The sequence below is a fragment of the Narcine bancroftii genome, chromosome 1 (assembly GCF_036971445.1).
Source record: "Narcine bancroftii isolate sNarBan1 chromosome 1, sNarBan1.hap1, whole genome shotgun sequence".
Classification (NCBI taxonomy): domain Eukaryota; kingdom Metazoa; phylum Chordata; class Chondrichthyes; order Torpediniformes; family Narcinidae; genus Narcine; species Narcine bancroftii.
In genome coordinates this window covers 294,372,213-294,388,684 of record NC_091469.1, presented here as the reverse complement: position 1 = coordinate 294,388,684, position 16,472 = coordinate 294,372,213, and the positions used below count along the sequence as shown (strand labels likewise).

General features: G+C 43.2%; 1 protein-coding gene across 10 annotated transcripts in view; it reads right to left on the bottom strand.

Annotated features, from left to right (window-relative positions):
- nav2a (neuron navigator 2a) overlaps positions 1-16,472 on the bottom strand; it is a 411,462-nt gene that overhangs the window by 112,646 nt on the left and 282,344 nt on the right. For all 10 annotated transcript variants that reach the window (XM_069904879.1, XM_069904824.1, XM_069904830.1 and 7 more), the window contains 2 exons: positions 4,807-4,945; positions 457-742 (listed from right to left, as the gene is read on the bottom strand). In XM_069904879.1, coding sequence (XP_069760980.1) covers positions 457-742; positions 4,807-4,945 — 425 coding nt within the window. The remainder of the gene's footprint in view (positions 1-456; positions 743-4,806; positions 4,946-16,472) is intronic.

The following is a 16,472-nucleotide window of genomic DNA, read 5'->3' as shown; positions in this document are numbered from 1 at the left end:
GGATTTGAACTCTGGTCCCGATCGCTGGTGCTGTAAAGGCATTGCGCTAACCGCTATGCCAACCGTGCCGCCCTTTTATTTGTCTAAGCCACTTCTTGGCAGGAGCTCCCATATTTGAAAATTCTCTCCCACCAAGGAGGACAATAGCTTTTGGGGTTCATCAGTGGATCACCACCTCAGATTCTCTTGCAAATTAACATGTTGCACATCCATACTGTCTTGGAAATGAATCACTGTTCTTTCAATGTTCCCGAATCAAAATCCTGGCACTTTCAAATCCTCACTTTTTTTCTCTTTATTTTTAAATAATGTATTTATGGAACTGTAATTTATAGCAACTTTGCACCTGTAATGCACAATACCTCCACTGCAAAACAACAAATTTCATGACACATGTTCATGACAGTAAACCTGAATATGATAAATTTTGAAAACCAGGAGGTAATTTCTGCTCACCTGCACCATGCCCTTTGAGTGTGTTTGTGGATGTCTTTGCCCTTGGTGCGGTGATTCCAACCTGAGCTGTCATCCCTCGACGCCACGATCCTGTTTGGGAAATAACTGTTGTCTTCCTATTTGAACTGCTTTTTTCTGACTCGTCGGAGACATCTGATGGGTTTCGTCTCCACTTTGAGCTGGAATCCATCTTTATTCCGCTGTCCGATCCACCGTCAGATCTTTTCAGCTCTTCACCAGACCAAGTGGAGTTCCTGTCTGAATGCTTCTCAGCATCTGTCTGTAGCTGGAGAAACAGCAACCTATTACATGGAAGTCAGTGATATTATGGATCGCAAAGTGTATCTAAGGCTATGGATCAGATAAAAAATTGGGCAGAGTTTTGGCAGGTGGAATACTGACAAGAGCGAGGTGATGCACTTTGAGAAGTCAAGTTAGGGTGGGTTGTACACAGTAAATGGCAAGGAATGTTGATGTCCAGAAGGACATTGGGGTTCAAGCCCTTAGTTCCCCAAAAGTGGAAACAGGTGGTGAAGAAGAGATAGCATGATTGCCTTAATAGGTTAGGCCACAGAATGTAAAAGTTTTGTTGCGACATTGGTTCGACCACACTTGGAGTATTGTGTGCAGTTCCAGCCACCGCACAAAAGGAAGAAAGTGGTACCACTGGACAGATTGCAGAGGAGAATCCCCAGGATGTTGGGTGGATAGGAGGACATTACTCTGGGGAGAGATTGGATATGCTGGGCTTGTTTTCTCTGGAGTGAAGAGGTCAAATGAACCACAAACACTACCTTTTACCCCATCTTTTACTATTTTTATTTATTTTATCAAGTGGTTTTATATATAAATGTTTGCCCTGTGACGCTGCTACAAAACAATGGATTTCATGACAATAAATTTTGATTTTGATTATAAGAGGCATAAATAGGGTCGATCGTCAAAATCTTTTTAACCATGCTGGAGGGGTATCAAAAACAAGCCTGAGAGAGGAAGGAGATTCAAATGGGGCTACGAGGGGAAAGATTTTTTACCAAAGAGACTGGCTGACATACAGAAGTCGTTGCCAGATGTGGTGGTGGAATCTGAAATAAATAAAGGTTTTTAAGATAATTTAGGCTGACACTTAGATAACCAAAGCATACCAAGCTATTATGTGCAACTGGGATTAGTGTAAATTGGCAAAGAGGTTAGCATAGAACTGATGGGCAGGACAGACTAGTGTGCTGTACAAGTCTGTTTCCATGACAATGAAATAGTATTCTTCAAGTAATTTTTAGGACATTGCCAATATTGTATGACCCCAGATTAAACCCTCCACTGCTCCAAATAATCATAATGGACAATCATTCAAAAAAAGTCATTTCCAGATGACCAGCAATGTGGGTGGAATTGCACCTTGTCCCCAAGAGCCAAGAGGAAAGAATGGCACATTAGAAAATATTTTTCGGGTAAACCCTTTGTGTAAGTCCACAGGCTTTTCAACTCTTCAGCATAAAATACCACCAGTGTGAAGTGTGAATTAATAACAAATGCCTATTTAATTACTGTGAGAACTCAAAGATGCTCTATGTTCAAAGCTATAAAGATTGAAGCTGGCTGCTTTCCATACACTGGCTTTCAAAACGTGGTGACACTTTTAATCCATCATAGATAAAAGTTTGTTGGTTCCTGGTTTATGGTTGATTGCATCAATTAATTCCTTCATTGCTAGTTAGAGCAATATTATATATCCACTGATCCTTTCCAAATTCCCTTTTTGCCAAACAAGGAGTCAACATTTGTTGTGCTCGTTCATTCCTGCCTCCGTCCAGACGAGAGTAAGTATGTTCTAGATTTTGCAAAACTGTCATTGGAACAAAACTTTAACATGGCAGAAATACAAACATTTTCAATGTTGCCATTATAATTTTTGCAGTATCCCACCCTGTACTTAATTGTAACAGGAACAAATTATTGGAATGCTAATAATGCAAAGAAAAATGAAAACTAGAGGGTGGTATGCTTAGTGTAGCGGTTAGCACAAAGCTATTACAGAGCCAACAACCAATGTTCGAATCTGGCGTTGTCCGTAAGGAGTTTGCACGTTCTCCCTGTGTCTGCGTGGGTTTCCTCTGGGTGCTCCGGTTTCATCCCACCCTTCAAAACATATGGGACTTGTGTGTTAATTGGGGTATTTGGGTGGCATGGGTTTGTGCTGTACGTCTAAATTATAATTACCAGTAAATTTATTTGAGTATTTAACTTAAATTTACTTTTACTGTTTAAAAAGGAAAATGCTATGCTCACCAAGTTCATCACAATGTAGCCATGGAATCTGACCAATGATTTGGATAAATGGAGAGCAAGAGGACATGAACTGTTATTTGTATCCAAAGTCACTCCAAGCAGAAGAAGAAAAGATGAGAAAATGGAAGGTTCAATATCAGGAAACGGGGCAAATGATTCTGTGAGCAGAGTAAAACAGTGCCTTTGAGGTCAGAGACCCAGTTCAATCCTGGGCTGCTGTTCTTGTGCATATCAACACGGGAATGGGATGGGGAATCAAAATGGGTGACCAATGGGAGATCCACACTGTGGCTCCGGAAAGGGTCAATGATCTATCTCCCTCCCCGCACCAAGTCTCTCTGATGGAGAAGAGACCAGAATGAGAGCATCAGATGCAGTAGACGACCCCTGCAGGTTCATTTGTGAAATGTTGCTTCACCTAAAAGGACAGTTTGCTGCCCCGAATGGTGCAGTTTGGGTGTTCTGCACCTAATAGCCTGAAAATACCCGGGGATGGTCTGATCTCAGAAGCTAAGCAGCACAGGGCTGGTCAGAACTTGGGGGGGAGACTGCCTCTGAACACCAGACGCTGTAGGTTTCTGTGAGGGGCGCTGGACAAAGTGGCGACTCTCCGTCTTCCTTAGGGTAGACAAAAAAAGTTGAAAAATTTCATGATTCCAAATGTAGTATTACGTGACAATAATGGAACCTTTACTTTTACCAGGGCTGTGCGGGGTTTGCCCTGCATCCAATTGTCATACTGGTAGGTTAACTAGCTATTGTAAATTAAAGAATCTAAGTAGGATTGATGGGTATGTGTGCTAGAGAAATAATGTGCAGGGCTACAGGGGAAGAAGATTGAGCAAGCTGGCGCAAAATTGTGGCGTAAAAGCCTCTTTGTGTCATGATAAAAGCAAGCATAACAACTAGTTAAGCTTGCATAACTAGTCACTTAAATAGTAAGTGTATATCCGTGTTGAGGCAGTGTAATCAGGGCCAGCGCTACCATTAGGCCAACTGGCAGCCGCCTAGAGCGCAGACCTCAGAGGGGCGCTGTTGAATTGTGCAAATTGTGCCCCACAGTTCAAGTAGGCCGAGGGGAGGGTTCAGAGTCAGGCATTGGAAGCTCCAGCATGCGCCTGCAGGCCGACTGCCGAGGGGAGGGTTTGGAGTCGGTGTCGGGAACTCTGGTGTGCACCTGTAGGCCAAACGCCAAGGGGAGGGTTCAGCCTTCAGAGTTGGGAGCTCCAGTCACTGGAGCTGGGAGCTCCCAACACCTGACTCTGAACCCTTCCCTCATCCTGCACTGGAGCTCCTGATGTCTGAGTCCTGACTCCAAAATATTTTCTTTTGTATTTGAGAAAGATAATCAAAGATAGCTGTATTAATTATTATTGCAACTTAAAATAAATTTAGCCGTTTCAAGTTTTGTGCTTTTTATTTTTTCCTCAAAACGTACGTTTTTGAAAATCGAAGTTGTCGATTCTTTTTGGGCGGTGCAAGTATTTGGCCTTGCCGAAGGTGCAAAATAGTCTGGCACTAGCCCTGAATGTAATCAATTATAAAGAAAGGCATCAAATGGTCACTATCAGTCTTCTATTGGAAGGTGGTGGCTGAGAGGGGTGGGAGAAAGAAATAGAGCTGTGAACATCAGAAGGGAACCAAACCACCATGCCCTTTCTACTGATGAACAGACTGCATTCACTCCCACTGGGCCCAGATGGTAACCATTGCTATTCACAGGCAGCAAAGCATAATTACTTTTTAATTTGTCATTATTTTTAAGCCCTTGAAGTCCATTCTTGAAAGGCACATTGGCCAAGGAAGGCACTGGTCACCTTCCTAAATTAGTGGTCAAGAAACAAAATGTGTTCAAAAGAAAGATCATTTAAATACGTCTTCCAATTGTAGTTAAAATCACTCCTTTAAGAAACAAGCATCAGTAACTTATGAAGGTGATCGGACAATTAAACCGGATCTTACACACTGCTTTTGTTGTATGGTACCCAACATGGAGATCTCTACCCTTCTGAGCAGGTGAATACAGGAATTAATCTGGCTGATTTGCCATCGACATTTTACCTGGTTATCTGGGTTTTTGCGGGAGGTGGCTGGTGTGTTGGCATACGAGCTGATGGAAGAACTCGTGTTGATGTCGTCAGTGCTGAGGTTGTCTATTGTGTCGCTAATTCCACTGCTGACGGAACTGCTGTCATCCCAGCTGAAGGGAAAAATAAACAGGAAATAAACACTGATGAGAACAGCAATCTCGACAACCAGAGCTAAACAAGCCCAGCACATCTGAGCTCGGCTCTTCCATCATCTTTTCACATGAAGATTGCGTTCAATAACGAGCAGTTGACAAATGCAAAAGAAATGCGGATCAGGAGCAAACGAGGCTGCAAAGTGGCCCTGAAAATTAGTTACGTGTATCCTTAGTGCCCAGAAATTCAACCCCGATCACCTGCATTAAATGTGTGATGCAACTCTGTCAGTGTGTGCTGTGCACCACCTCCGAAAATTCAGCACAACTGTCCAGGCTCAGAATTTGTTGATATAAACACATAGAAATGCTGGAGGAACTCAGCTGGTCTCTCAGTGTCCATAGGAGGCAAAGATAGATTACTGACGTTTCAGGCCTGAGCCCTTCTTCAAGGAATAAGCAAAGAACAGGAAGGTGGCAGAATAAAGACAAGACTGGCCAGGGGAGGAGTCCAGATCAACAAAAGCTGCTATTTGGATATGATAAGAGAAGCAAGAATTGATTTCGGCTCTTTGAAAGAAGATAGAGGGAAAAGGGGAGTGAGAGAGAGCGAGAGAGAGAGAGAGAGAGAGGGAGAGAGAAAGAGAGAGAGAGAGAGACACACACAGAGTTAGGAGAAAGGCAATGGGGCAAATAAGTAAGGGGGGGGGGGGTTTGATGTTGATGTTAATGCCATACAGTTAAAGGACACCCAGACAGAAGAAGGTGTTGTTTCTTCAATTTGCGGGTGGTCTTATTTTGGCAGTGCATGAGACCATGGACAGACATATCAGCAAGGGAATTGGACAGGAAATCAAAATGGGTGACCAATGGGAGATCCACGCTGTTGTGCCGGAAAGGGTCAATGATCTCCCTCCCCATGCCTGAGCTCCAATGCACCCCCCACCCCAACCCAATAAGGAAACCTCTAGTACCCTCTCACATCTTGGTTCCAACATCTGGAACCCCTTCAGCCAGTCTCCAGCTTGTTGGGAATCCTTCAATGGCAGTAAACAGCAGCCCGCATCTTACGTGGGTTCCTCCCCTTGAGTCATCAACAGCTCGCTGTCCGTGTGTTCTTCAAGCCTGGGAGCACCTCACTGGTCAACGTCTCGTGGGTTGTCTCCTCTGCTTTTGCTTCTCAAACTGGGGATTGTCTTTCCACTCACACCCCTCGTGGCTACTGTCAATCATAGGCGCTGCCATTTTGGGCGCAGATTTTAAAATAAACCACTGATGGTTCCTTTAAAACCTATACAGAGCCGATGGCAATCATGCTGGGCAGTTTGACCCTGTGGAAACCACTCAGACTTTGCTCCCCACTCCCCGGGGATCCACACCAGTAGCAGCTCTACCCTTACAGCAGCCCCACGGCACTGCCATTTTTTTGTTTACCTGGCCCAGCGATTTCTCCTCAAGCTCAACAGTGGTCACCAGCGAACATGCTTCTTATCACGGAGGTATCTCCAGGCAGAGGGGAGAGCTGTGTACCCAGGCAAGGAGAGAGCAAGAGAGGAGCTTCCGTCACCTCCAGCAGGAGGTGATGAGAGATCGCAGGATCTGGATAGGACAAGGAGCAAGTGCTGACAGATCCTAGCAATGGCTTACATTCACCAAGCAGGTCATGGAATTGAGCTGAACTCTGTGCCTCAGTATTGATCCATTCACATCACTCAGCCCAGCTCATAGCCCCTCCTTTCAGACATCCATTGCATGTTTACATTGGATTTAATTCCAGCGTGATCCTAACAACTACCTCATTGCTATAGGAGTACAACAGGTTCCCAACACAGCACGAGCTTGTCTCTTTTAAAATATATGAGGTATGGTGTTCAGAATCCAGGCCCAAGAGTATAATGAATAAGTGATATTTCTAAGTGAGCACAGATTCATTCTAATACTATCGTCATGCTCAATGATCGGGGGAATTGGGTTGCTCAGATGCATTGAATGGATCACACTTCTTGTGCATCTCCCTGAGGCATCTGAGGGAATCCCACTGAAATATATAACAATTCCATCTCCAAAATTCTAGGCCCCAGTTGAGTTGGAAACAACATACATTACGCTGATATTAAAAAAGATGGGGGAATAGAAAGCGGGAAAGTCCACCATTGCAACTGTGAGTGGAAAAACCGACATGTTTACAGCAAATTCATTGGAAGTGTTTTGAGGACATTATCAAAATAGTGTATTAAGGGGAACCAGTTGATGCAGTGCATTTGGATTCCTTAACAACATTCAATAAGGTGTCATAGAAAAGGTTTAATAGATCATTGTTTCCATGATTTAAGGGCTATTTTGTAGTTGGCAACCTGTAACCTGTGGGTGTCAAAGAAATCTGCGCTAGGACACAACTATTTTCATGTCAAGGTGAGCAGATTTTTGAATCAGAATTGAGTGTCCACGAAATCCATTGTCTTTCTGCAGCAAAATAGCGTAAAAGAAGAGAAAGTGAGGTCGTGTTTGTGGTTTCATTGTCGATTCCGAAATCTGATGGTGGAGGGGAAGAAGCTGTACTATTGGGTGTTTGTCTTTGGGCTCCTGGACCTCCTTCCTGATGGAAGAAGGTGGTGAAAAGCCTTGAGGATAGAGGCTGCTTTCTTCAGACACTGCCTCTTGTAGATGTCTTGGATGGAGCAGAGACTTCTGATGGCTCCGGTTGAGTTCATAAGTCTCCATGTCTTGTGTTTTTTTTTTTCGCTGTCCTGTGCCTTGGCACCTCTTTTCAGTGATGCAACCAGTAAGAATGCTGTCAACAGTACACCTGTAGAAATATGCAAGTCTTTGGTCTCCTCAAACTCCTCACAAAGTTTAGCCACTGGTGAGTCTTCTTCATGATTGCATCAACATGAAGGACCCAGGTTAGATCTTCAGAGATGTTGACACCCAGGGACTTGAAGTTCTTGACCTCCTTTCCACTGCTGATCCCTCAATGAAGACTGGTTCAGGTTCTCCTGATTTCCCCCTCCTGAGGTCCACAATGAGTTTGCCGACAATATCTAATCAACGTGAAAGCAAATTGTGAGGAGAATGCAAAGGAGATGAATTGGTTGTGAGTGGACAAAAAGCCAGGCAAATTAAGTATAATGTGGGGAAATGTGAAGTAATCCACTCTGGCAGGAAAATAGAGAAGCAGAATGTGTCACAGTTGCTGCCCACGCTGAATCTTGGCTAAGCTAAGCTTGTTTTACCCAGAGCACTGGCAGTGCCACCACCTTGGCCCTTTCAGGAGGTGCAGCCAGTTATAAGTGGAGGCTCAGCAGCGATGTCTAAATCCCCATCCACAAACCAAGCCAGACATGAACTGCAGCAAGGCAGCAACCACTGACAGAAACACCCACTAACCAACTCCTTCCCCAAAGACCTTGCGGTATCTCAGGTTTTCAGAAGTCCTTTAAGTCAACAAAATATCACAATTTTTTTTAAACCATCCTAAAATTTAAAAGTATATTTAAAGGCCTGCAAAATTGATTCAATTAAAACAAAGACAAAGTGAAGAAAAGTGAACAAAAAATTTCCTCAGTTTATGGGCTAAATGAAGGTGGGTGACGCTATCCAAGTCAAGACACACTCTTTGTGGCTGGTGTATTGTTGGGGGTGGGGGGGGTCAGATGGAAACTGCATCCAGTCCCTCAGCTCAGCAGTATATCCCCTGAGTGCAGGGGATGAGCAAGAGGTCAATATCTGGGCATTTGACCTCCGGTCACTCCCCAGTTTCACAACGCAGTGCGCAGGCACAAAAGTCCAGAACACAAAACCCCTTACATGGTAACCTCTGCTGAGAAAGAGCTTTTTAGACCAAATGGGATTCAAGAATTGCAAGGAAACCAGTGAAGTTTATGATCAAGTCAACATGAGGTAATGGAGTCATGTGGCCTACTTCCACTGCGTTTCTTGCATTTCATCATTTTCAGAGTACCTCCCCAGAAAGGTTCTAGGAGGCTTTTCTCCAGACTGGAGATCAAGAACATCATAATGTAGTAAGCAGTAAGGAGTAAAACACACAATGCATAATTTTCTGTATTGGTATCCAACACCTAATTTTCGATCTGGGCATTCTCCACAGGATGGCATTAACATCGGCTTATGCTAGCCTACTCCCTTTTCTCCCTCCCTTCCCATTCCCTCTATCTCTCTATTCCCCCTTCCCTCTCCATTCACAGAGCCATCCCCCCTCCCCCTGTTTGCTGATGTATCCTCCCTCCCTCATCAACCTATTACCTCCTGCCTGTGGAAGTGTGCTCCTCCCCCATCCCCCGCCACCATTTTGTTCAGGCCCCTGCATTCATTTTGTTCATACTTCGATGAAGAGCTCAGGCCCAAAATATTGGTTATGTATCTTTATTTTATGCTTTTACTGTTTGACCAGAGTTTCGCCAGCGTGGTGTTCTTACATAATCGTCACAGTCTCAGAATATGGTGATGGGTTATTTAAAACAGTGGTGGCTGAGAAAGACTGAGGTAGGTTAGAAAGCTGTGTCGGCTAACTGTTGTCACTGAACCACTAAGATCCCAGCCTTTTTTCCCATAGGGCAGGACACCAGCTGGTTTAGCTGAGACTCAGGATCCACAGCTCTCGAACCTGCCCAATGAAATGGCCCAGCAAATAACTGAATGCAAGAAAAAAATAGCTAACAGGTCATAAATGTTGCCTCCATTCTAGTGAATGATTAAATAGATTCTTCACTCAGTGGGCCAAGAGTCATTGCAACTCTCTTCTCAAGTCGGCTGAAATACTTGTGCAATCAGTGAAGACTGAAATCAATGGATTTTTTTTGTTGCCAGAGAGGAAACCGAGGGAAATGGAGATGTCAGGAAGTGAATTTGAAACGGGTCGGCCAACAATGCCATCTATTATTGTCCCCTCTCCCTAAACTGGCTCTGTGCTAAGGAGGCAGTTGTAGTTAACCCACTAGATGACAGATGTCCCATTCTGAATTACCTCAGTAAATCAATGGGTTTCTAAACACCAATCTCATAATTCATAATCACCATGACTGAAACTGGCATCTTTTTACAGAAACGAGATTGATTTAACTACTTGAAGATATGTTCGCCAGCTGCAATGTTGACTCTGAACTCATGTTTTGAGATGTGTCGTCCACAAATCTTTCTACTCATGTAATAAATTCTCATTACTTCTCCCTGATAGAAGCAGAGAACTAGAGAGGGTTGCAAACTAATTTCTGCTTCTGTTCCTTAAATTATTCTGTAATGGTGTGCTTAAATCACTGGGAGGCAGAGAGAAGGATGCAAAAATGTTTTCACAGTTAGCGCTGGGCTGGCACAGTAAGCGTTGGGGCAGACCAGTAAGGATTGTGGTCAGCGCAACACTGTTGCAGTGTCAGTGACCAAGGTTCGAATTGAGCACTGTCTGCAAGGAGTTTGTATGTTCTCCCGTTGTCTGCATTGGTTTCCTCTGGGTGCTCCGGTTTCCTCCCATCCTTCAAAACGTACTGGGTCAATTTGCAGGTCAACAGGTTGTAATTGGATGCTGAAGGGACTGTTACCATGCTGTATGTCTAAATTTAAAAATAGATTCCTACAATATTACAGATTGCATGATGTTAGAGTCACCAAACCATGGGTAAAACTTTTTCTCACATTAACTAACACATTTATTCATCTAATTGCTATTGAAGGCTTCCAGTAAAGTTGTTAACTGCGTGGAACTCCCCAATCAACCTTTACTCAGCCAATTCAACCTGAATCTGTAATTGTAGTTTCAAGTGTGAATATAATTGGCACCAGCCAACTTTTATGCCTCGAATGCAATGCCAGATGGTGGAGGCCTGCGATAAAATCTCAGCAGTTAATTTTCCAAAGGACAGGAACCTTCAAGAGAATGGAGTACTTAGCATTGACATCCACTGTTTTTTTACTGGGCACATTTCCAGTGGATGTGGTTTTTGAAACAGGAAATCTTCAGTTACAGCCAGGCTCCAAATCAGTGTCAGCTGCAGGGGATTTTGTGCCGAGGTTGCACCTGCAGTGAACAGTGAGGAAAAGGTCCCAGGAGTTCCATGAAGTCATGTGGAAACAAACACACTGAAAAACAAACCGTTCTCTTTCTTTTAGTAGCTGAAATGATCATCCCACAAAGTTGCCATTTCAGACATTTTAAAATAAATGTGCATTTCAGCTGAAATTAATTTTGTCAGTAAAGCTACTTAGATATCTTATGGTTCACATTCCAGCCTGAATTAAACTTGAGGATCTTGCAGGTGCGGATGTGCTTTTGAGTTATACTTTAAACATGTTTACCATAGCAATTAACGCAACGCTATTACAGTGCTAGCATCCCGGGTTCAAATCTGGGACTGCTTTAAGGAGTTAAAACATTCTCCCCATGTGTGCATGGGTTCCTTCAGGTGCTCCCACACTCCAAAATGTAAGGGAGTGGTAGGTTTATAAGGGTATTTGGGCAATGTGGGCTGGTTACCGTGCTGTATCGCTAAATTTAAATAAAAAACACTACAAACACCAAAGGGTTCAAGAATGATACATCACGAGCTGGATTTGAAAACTGCATTCAAGTTAAAATGGTGCAAATTCTTTGCAAAACACTACAAAGATTGTCTCATGATTTGTTGGCTTGGTAAGTTTGCAGATGAAAACTCATGGTATGGCAAACAGTGAAGGAGGTTATCTGAGACTACAATGGGATCTGAATGAACTGGGAAAGTGGACGAAGGAATGGCAGATGGAATTTAACTTGCACAAATGCGAGGTATTGCACTCTGATGTAAACCAAGGCGGTGTAAGGCAAGGCCCTAGAAGGATCAATAAAAGGCAAAGCGCATTTTGAAGGAAGTGCTTGGCACACTTACCTTCATTGGGCAGGGTATTGTTGGCACCTCATAAGGCATGGAGGAGACAACATTTTGGAAAGTGCATGCATTTCTGGTTGCCCAGTAATAGGAAAGGCATAACTAAAAAGGAGAGGGTGCAGAGGAGATTCACCAGGATGTTGCTGAGACCAGACAGCTTGAGTTCTTGCAGGAGGTTGGATAGGCTGGCCCTTCTTCAGCAGAACAAAAGAGCATTGGAGCTGGGACTTTTTAGCACAGCTGTATAATACACTGGTGAGACTGCATTTTAAGATTAGTACAGATCTGACCACCCAGATATAGGAACGATATCATGAAGCTGGAAAGGATGCACAAAAGATTCACAAAATACATGACCCTGACTGACAAGTTAAGTTATAAGAAGAGGCTGGAACTTTTCTCCCTGGAGCTTAGGAGGCTAGTGGGGAACATATAGAGGTTTATAAAATCGTGAGGAGCACAGATAAGGTAAATAATCAGAGGTTTTTTTTCCCCAGAAGAGAGGAGTCTAAACATGAGAAAAATGACGGCTCTACTGAAGCCTTCCACTGGTGCGGACCCGTGGAGAGCAAGAAGCAGATATGCAGTCCTCCCACAGGGTCCAACCACCTGGTCAATAGCCGTCAGCTCCACACAGGCTTGGAACGGCCCATTAAAGGAGCCGACATTAATTTTATTTAAAATCCCGCAACCATGGGTTTGCACCCAAGATGGCAGCAACCACGAAGGGTTGCATACTCCAAGGAAGCAGAGGACTGGCGCAGGGCTCCTCTGCTTCTCCTTCTCAGACGAGAAGCAGAGGAGGCGACCCACAGGGCGGCAACCTCAGTGGTGGACCAGTGAAGGGGCTCTGCAGCTGAAAGACCCATGCATATGGCGGGCTGCTGGCGACTCAAGAGGTGAAACCCACAGAGGCAGTGGGCTGCTGAAGACTGATGTCAGGGAACTTGCTCCCGGCTGCAAACTGCTGGAGACTGGCTCAAAACTGGCTGAAGGGGTACCAGGCATCGGAACTGGGATGGGAGGGGGTACTGATGGGTTCCTGATTGTGTCAGAGGTTCGGATCAGGAGCTCGGATTGCCAATAGTTTGGACCGGACTCTGTGTGGTTGTAGAGCCTGCGAAATCACTGGCGGTGAATCTATGGACACTCAGTGACTCTTGTGGGGGGAATCTCTCTTTTGCTTCTCTTTCTCTGATTGTAAGAGGCACTTCAGGCAATTTCTGCAGATGGTGAATCTGTCTGCCTTACAGCAGGCAAAAGTAATTTCATGTAATAGAACACTGTTTAGATTTAAGGTATGAGTGGAAAATTTACAAGGGACTGAGAGGCATCTTTTTTAACACTGAGGAAGTATGGAGGTAGGTACAGTCGAAATCCAAAAATTCAGATGCCAGAATCGGACCACCTGAGAATCCAGACTTTTTGAAAACTCTCACTTTATACATTTAGCAAGCTTTTGTGTCCTTACACGCGTGAACGAGTATCACAGATGGACAATGGCAACAAGTGACCAGAAGCAGTTTAGCAGACGTAATGGAAGTCACGAAAATGAATGAGCGAATATATTTTTTGTACTTTGTATTTTATATGAAAATGTTTTGTTAATAAATTAAAAATAAATAATTAATATGTAGTAATCCACTTTCTTTTGTATACAGTGTTTGTCTTTTACAATGTTCATTTTTAAACATATTGTCAAGCATTCAATACACTTAAATAAATGATCAAAATTTACCTGTTTTGTCTCTTCTTTATTCCTCCTCAAATTTGAATTCTAAAAGCAATGCCCGAGAAAATGGACAATCCAGAAATCCAGACCGACCCATTTTTTCGGACTTCTACTGTACATTTGCAGTGTTTAAATGATGCAAGAAAGATTTAGAGGAAAGAGCAAACAAATGGGACGAGAGGAGGTAGATAACTTGGTCTGCTTGGACAAGTTGGGCCGAAAGAATGATTTCCCTGTTGTCAAACTCCATGACTTTGCAAGTACAGGTACATAATCTTGTATACGAAACCCTTTGGACTAGACACTTTTTGGAATTCAGAATTTTTCGGATAATAGAATAAAATAGTAACAGTGGTAAGTTAAGTAAATATGTTGATTTCAGATTCCTGCAAAACAAAGACACACTCCAACTAGATGGCTTGCTGGACGGAGGACTCTGGATGGGGGTAGGGGGGTGGGGGAAAGGGTTGCAGTGGCACCGGACGGTGGGGGTGGTAAATGAAGTGAGATAAATATAGACCATAAAATCACTAGCATACTTTTTACTTTCAAGTGAAACATGCAGTAAAACTTCAAGCATTAACTGGCTCAAACTAAGCAAAACACCTGAAAATATAGCGACCATTGTCTTCAGGTTGGAGTCTTTTTAAAGCCTTCTTCCAGTGTCATCGGTCTCCCGGGCAGGAGCAGGAACTATCGTCAGGAACTGGTGGTGGCAGCGGTTGGAAGGTGTCGGAGATCGGCAGCCATCCGCATCAAGGAAGTCACCTCGGGCTCCCAGCACATCTGACTGGTTGGAGCAATGTCAGGTCATGTTTGGCGCCAAGCGCGAGCTTTTGTGTGCAGACGACATCCATAGAAAAAAATCGGTTTTCTGAGGTTTCGATTTTCAGATAAAAGTTTAAGTTCCTGTATTAGAAGCAACATGATGAAATATCCAGTTTCTGAAATTCAGCTTCACTTGAGTCAAAGGATTTTGCAAGTGGATTGTACTGACAATCAAAGATGATTTTCTAAGCATCTGTGGCATCTATTAATTTTCCAATTTCACATACCCCTGATATCTGTAGGAGCCTCAACACTATGGGAGAAATTTCAGTTGAAGCGTTCTTCTATTTGGTCAGGAGACTGTGGGTTCAATCCTGACATCGTGAACTTGAACGTGCCCTCCTGGCCATACACAGTGCATTACTGAGAGGAAATCTCATCATCAAAGATGAGATGTAAACTGAGACAGTCTCTGCATTCCTGGATATATACATAAACGTTCCTGAGGTACGATTCTAAAAATAAATTCTCCTGATGTCTGGGCCAAATTTTTTTCCATCAACCAACATGAAAAGTCATTCTCAATTCACTGATATTTATAGGATCTCGACTGTTGACTTTTCACACTTCAAAAGTACTTGATTGATTTAAAAACATTTTGGCAGGCTCCATCGTGTTAAAGGTGCTTCAGACATTACTATTAATTATTTATAAATACAAGCACAACTGGAACATAAACCCATCTAGCATTAATATATTTTCATGACACATTGCTGAAGGCAAGGTGAAAGCATGAACGCATTAAACAAGGACACAAAACCAAATCCCTTTACGAAGGAGGTAGATAGGGCATTTGGTTTTTTCACTGTTACATTTATTTTACCACAGCTTCTGCGTTCCAGGGAATGATTCCCAAATTCATGGAACGCAGTCTGAGTAAAAAGATCAGAACGGAAACGAGTAACTCATTCCTGTTCCAAAATTTTACTTGCTGCACCCCCTAGTCATTATTGCGGACTGCTTGCAGTCTAAACTGTTCAGCCGGCAGTCCGCAACGATGGGCTAATGAATACGATGTAACGGGCGATGCCGACCCACGCCCAGCCTACATAAGTACTGCACGTACGGTACTTAGTCTAAACATGCGGTGATATCCGTGTGAACGGCCACTCCAGAAGGCAAGTGTGAAAATTGACTACGGAAAAATAACATTATTTTTAAGTAAAAAAGCATAATAGAGTCATGGCATGGAACAGGCCCTCAGGCCCAAAAAGTCTCTGTTGACCAATTTTTGGCTTTCTGAGCCAATCCTATTTGCTTCACTTGGTCCATATCCCACAAAGCCCCTCCTATCCATGAATCTGTCCAAATCTTTTTGAATGTTGTGACTGTGCCCACTTCTACAGATTCCTCTCTGATCCCTGCTAAATCGTCCCCTCACATCTTAAACCTATGCTCTCTAATTCTTAGATATCCTTCCCCATCATTCACTTCACCACCAATCTTGGGGTCATCTGCAAATTTACGAAGCAAGTTAACAAGATTGCCATCTAAATCATTAATATAAATTAACGATTCACTGAATCATTGTTGACTCAGACCGATCCTTTGCCTTAGACAGTGGCCAGAAAATTTTGGAGGTGTGTATGCCTTTTTAAACTTCTCAATGTTGGCATTGTAGAACTGCACCAAAATTCAGTATCAGCTGCAGAAGAAGATTCAAAAAAAATTAAAAACTGTCAATGCTCCAAATTGGAAATAAAAATAGAAAATACTGGAAAAACTCAGCAGACCAGACAGGGTCCAGGGGAAATGAAATAGTTAATGTTTCAGGTTGAAGACTATAGATTCAGAAAGAGAAATAGGTTTAGTCCAGAAAAGGTAGCAGAAGTAGGTGGGGAAGGTGATCAATGGAACCAAATGCAAAACATTAGGGTGGTTAAAATCAGATTAAACTTAATACTGCTTTAGTCTGTGTCACCTTGAAGAGTCCAACTACGCAAGCATGGAAGAGGGAAAAAATAACAATAGCAGGCAAAACTGACATACTCTCAGATTAATCTCTCTTTCTTTCCATTTGTATCGGTTCCTTCATTGTTTTCTTTCTAGTCAGATGAAACAACTTTACACAGAACTCTTCAAAATCAGCAGCATTGCACACAGAGGCTGACTG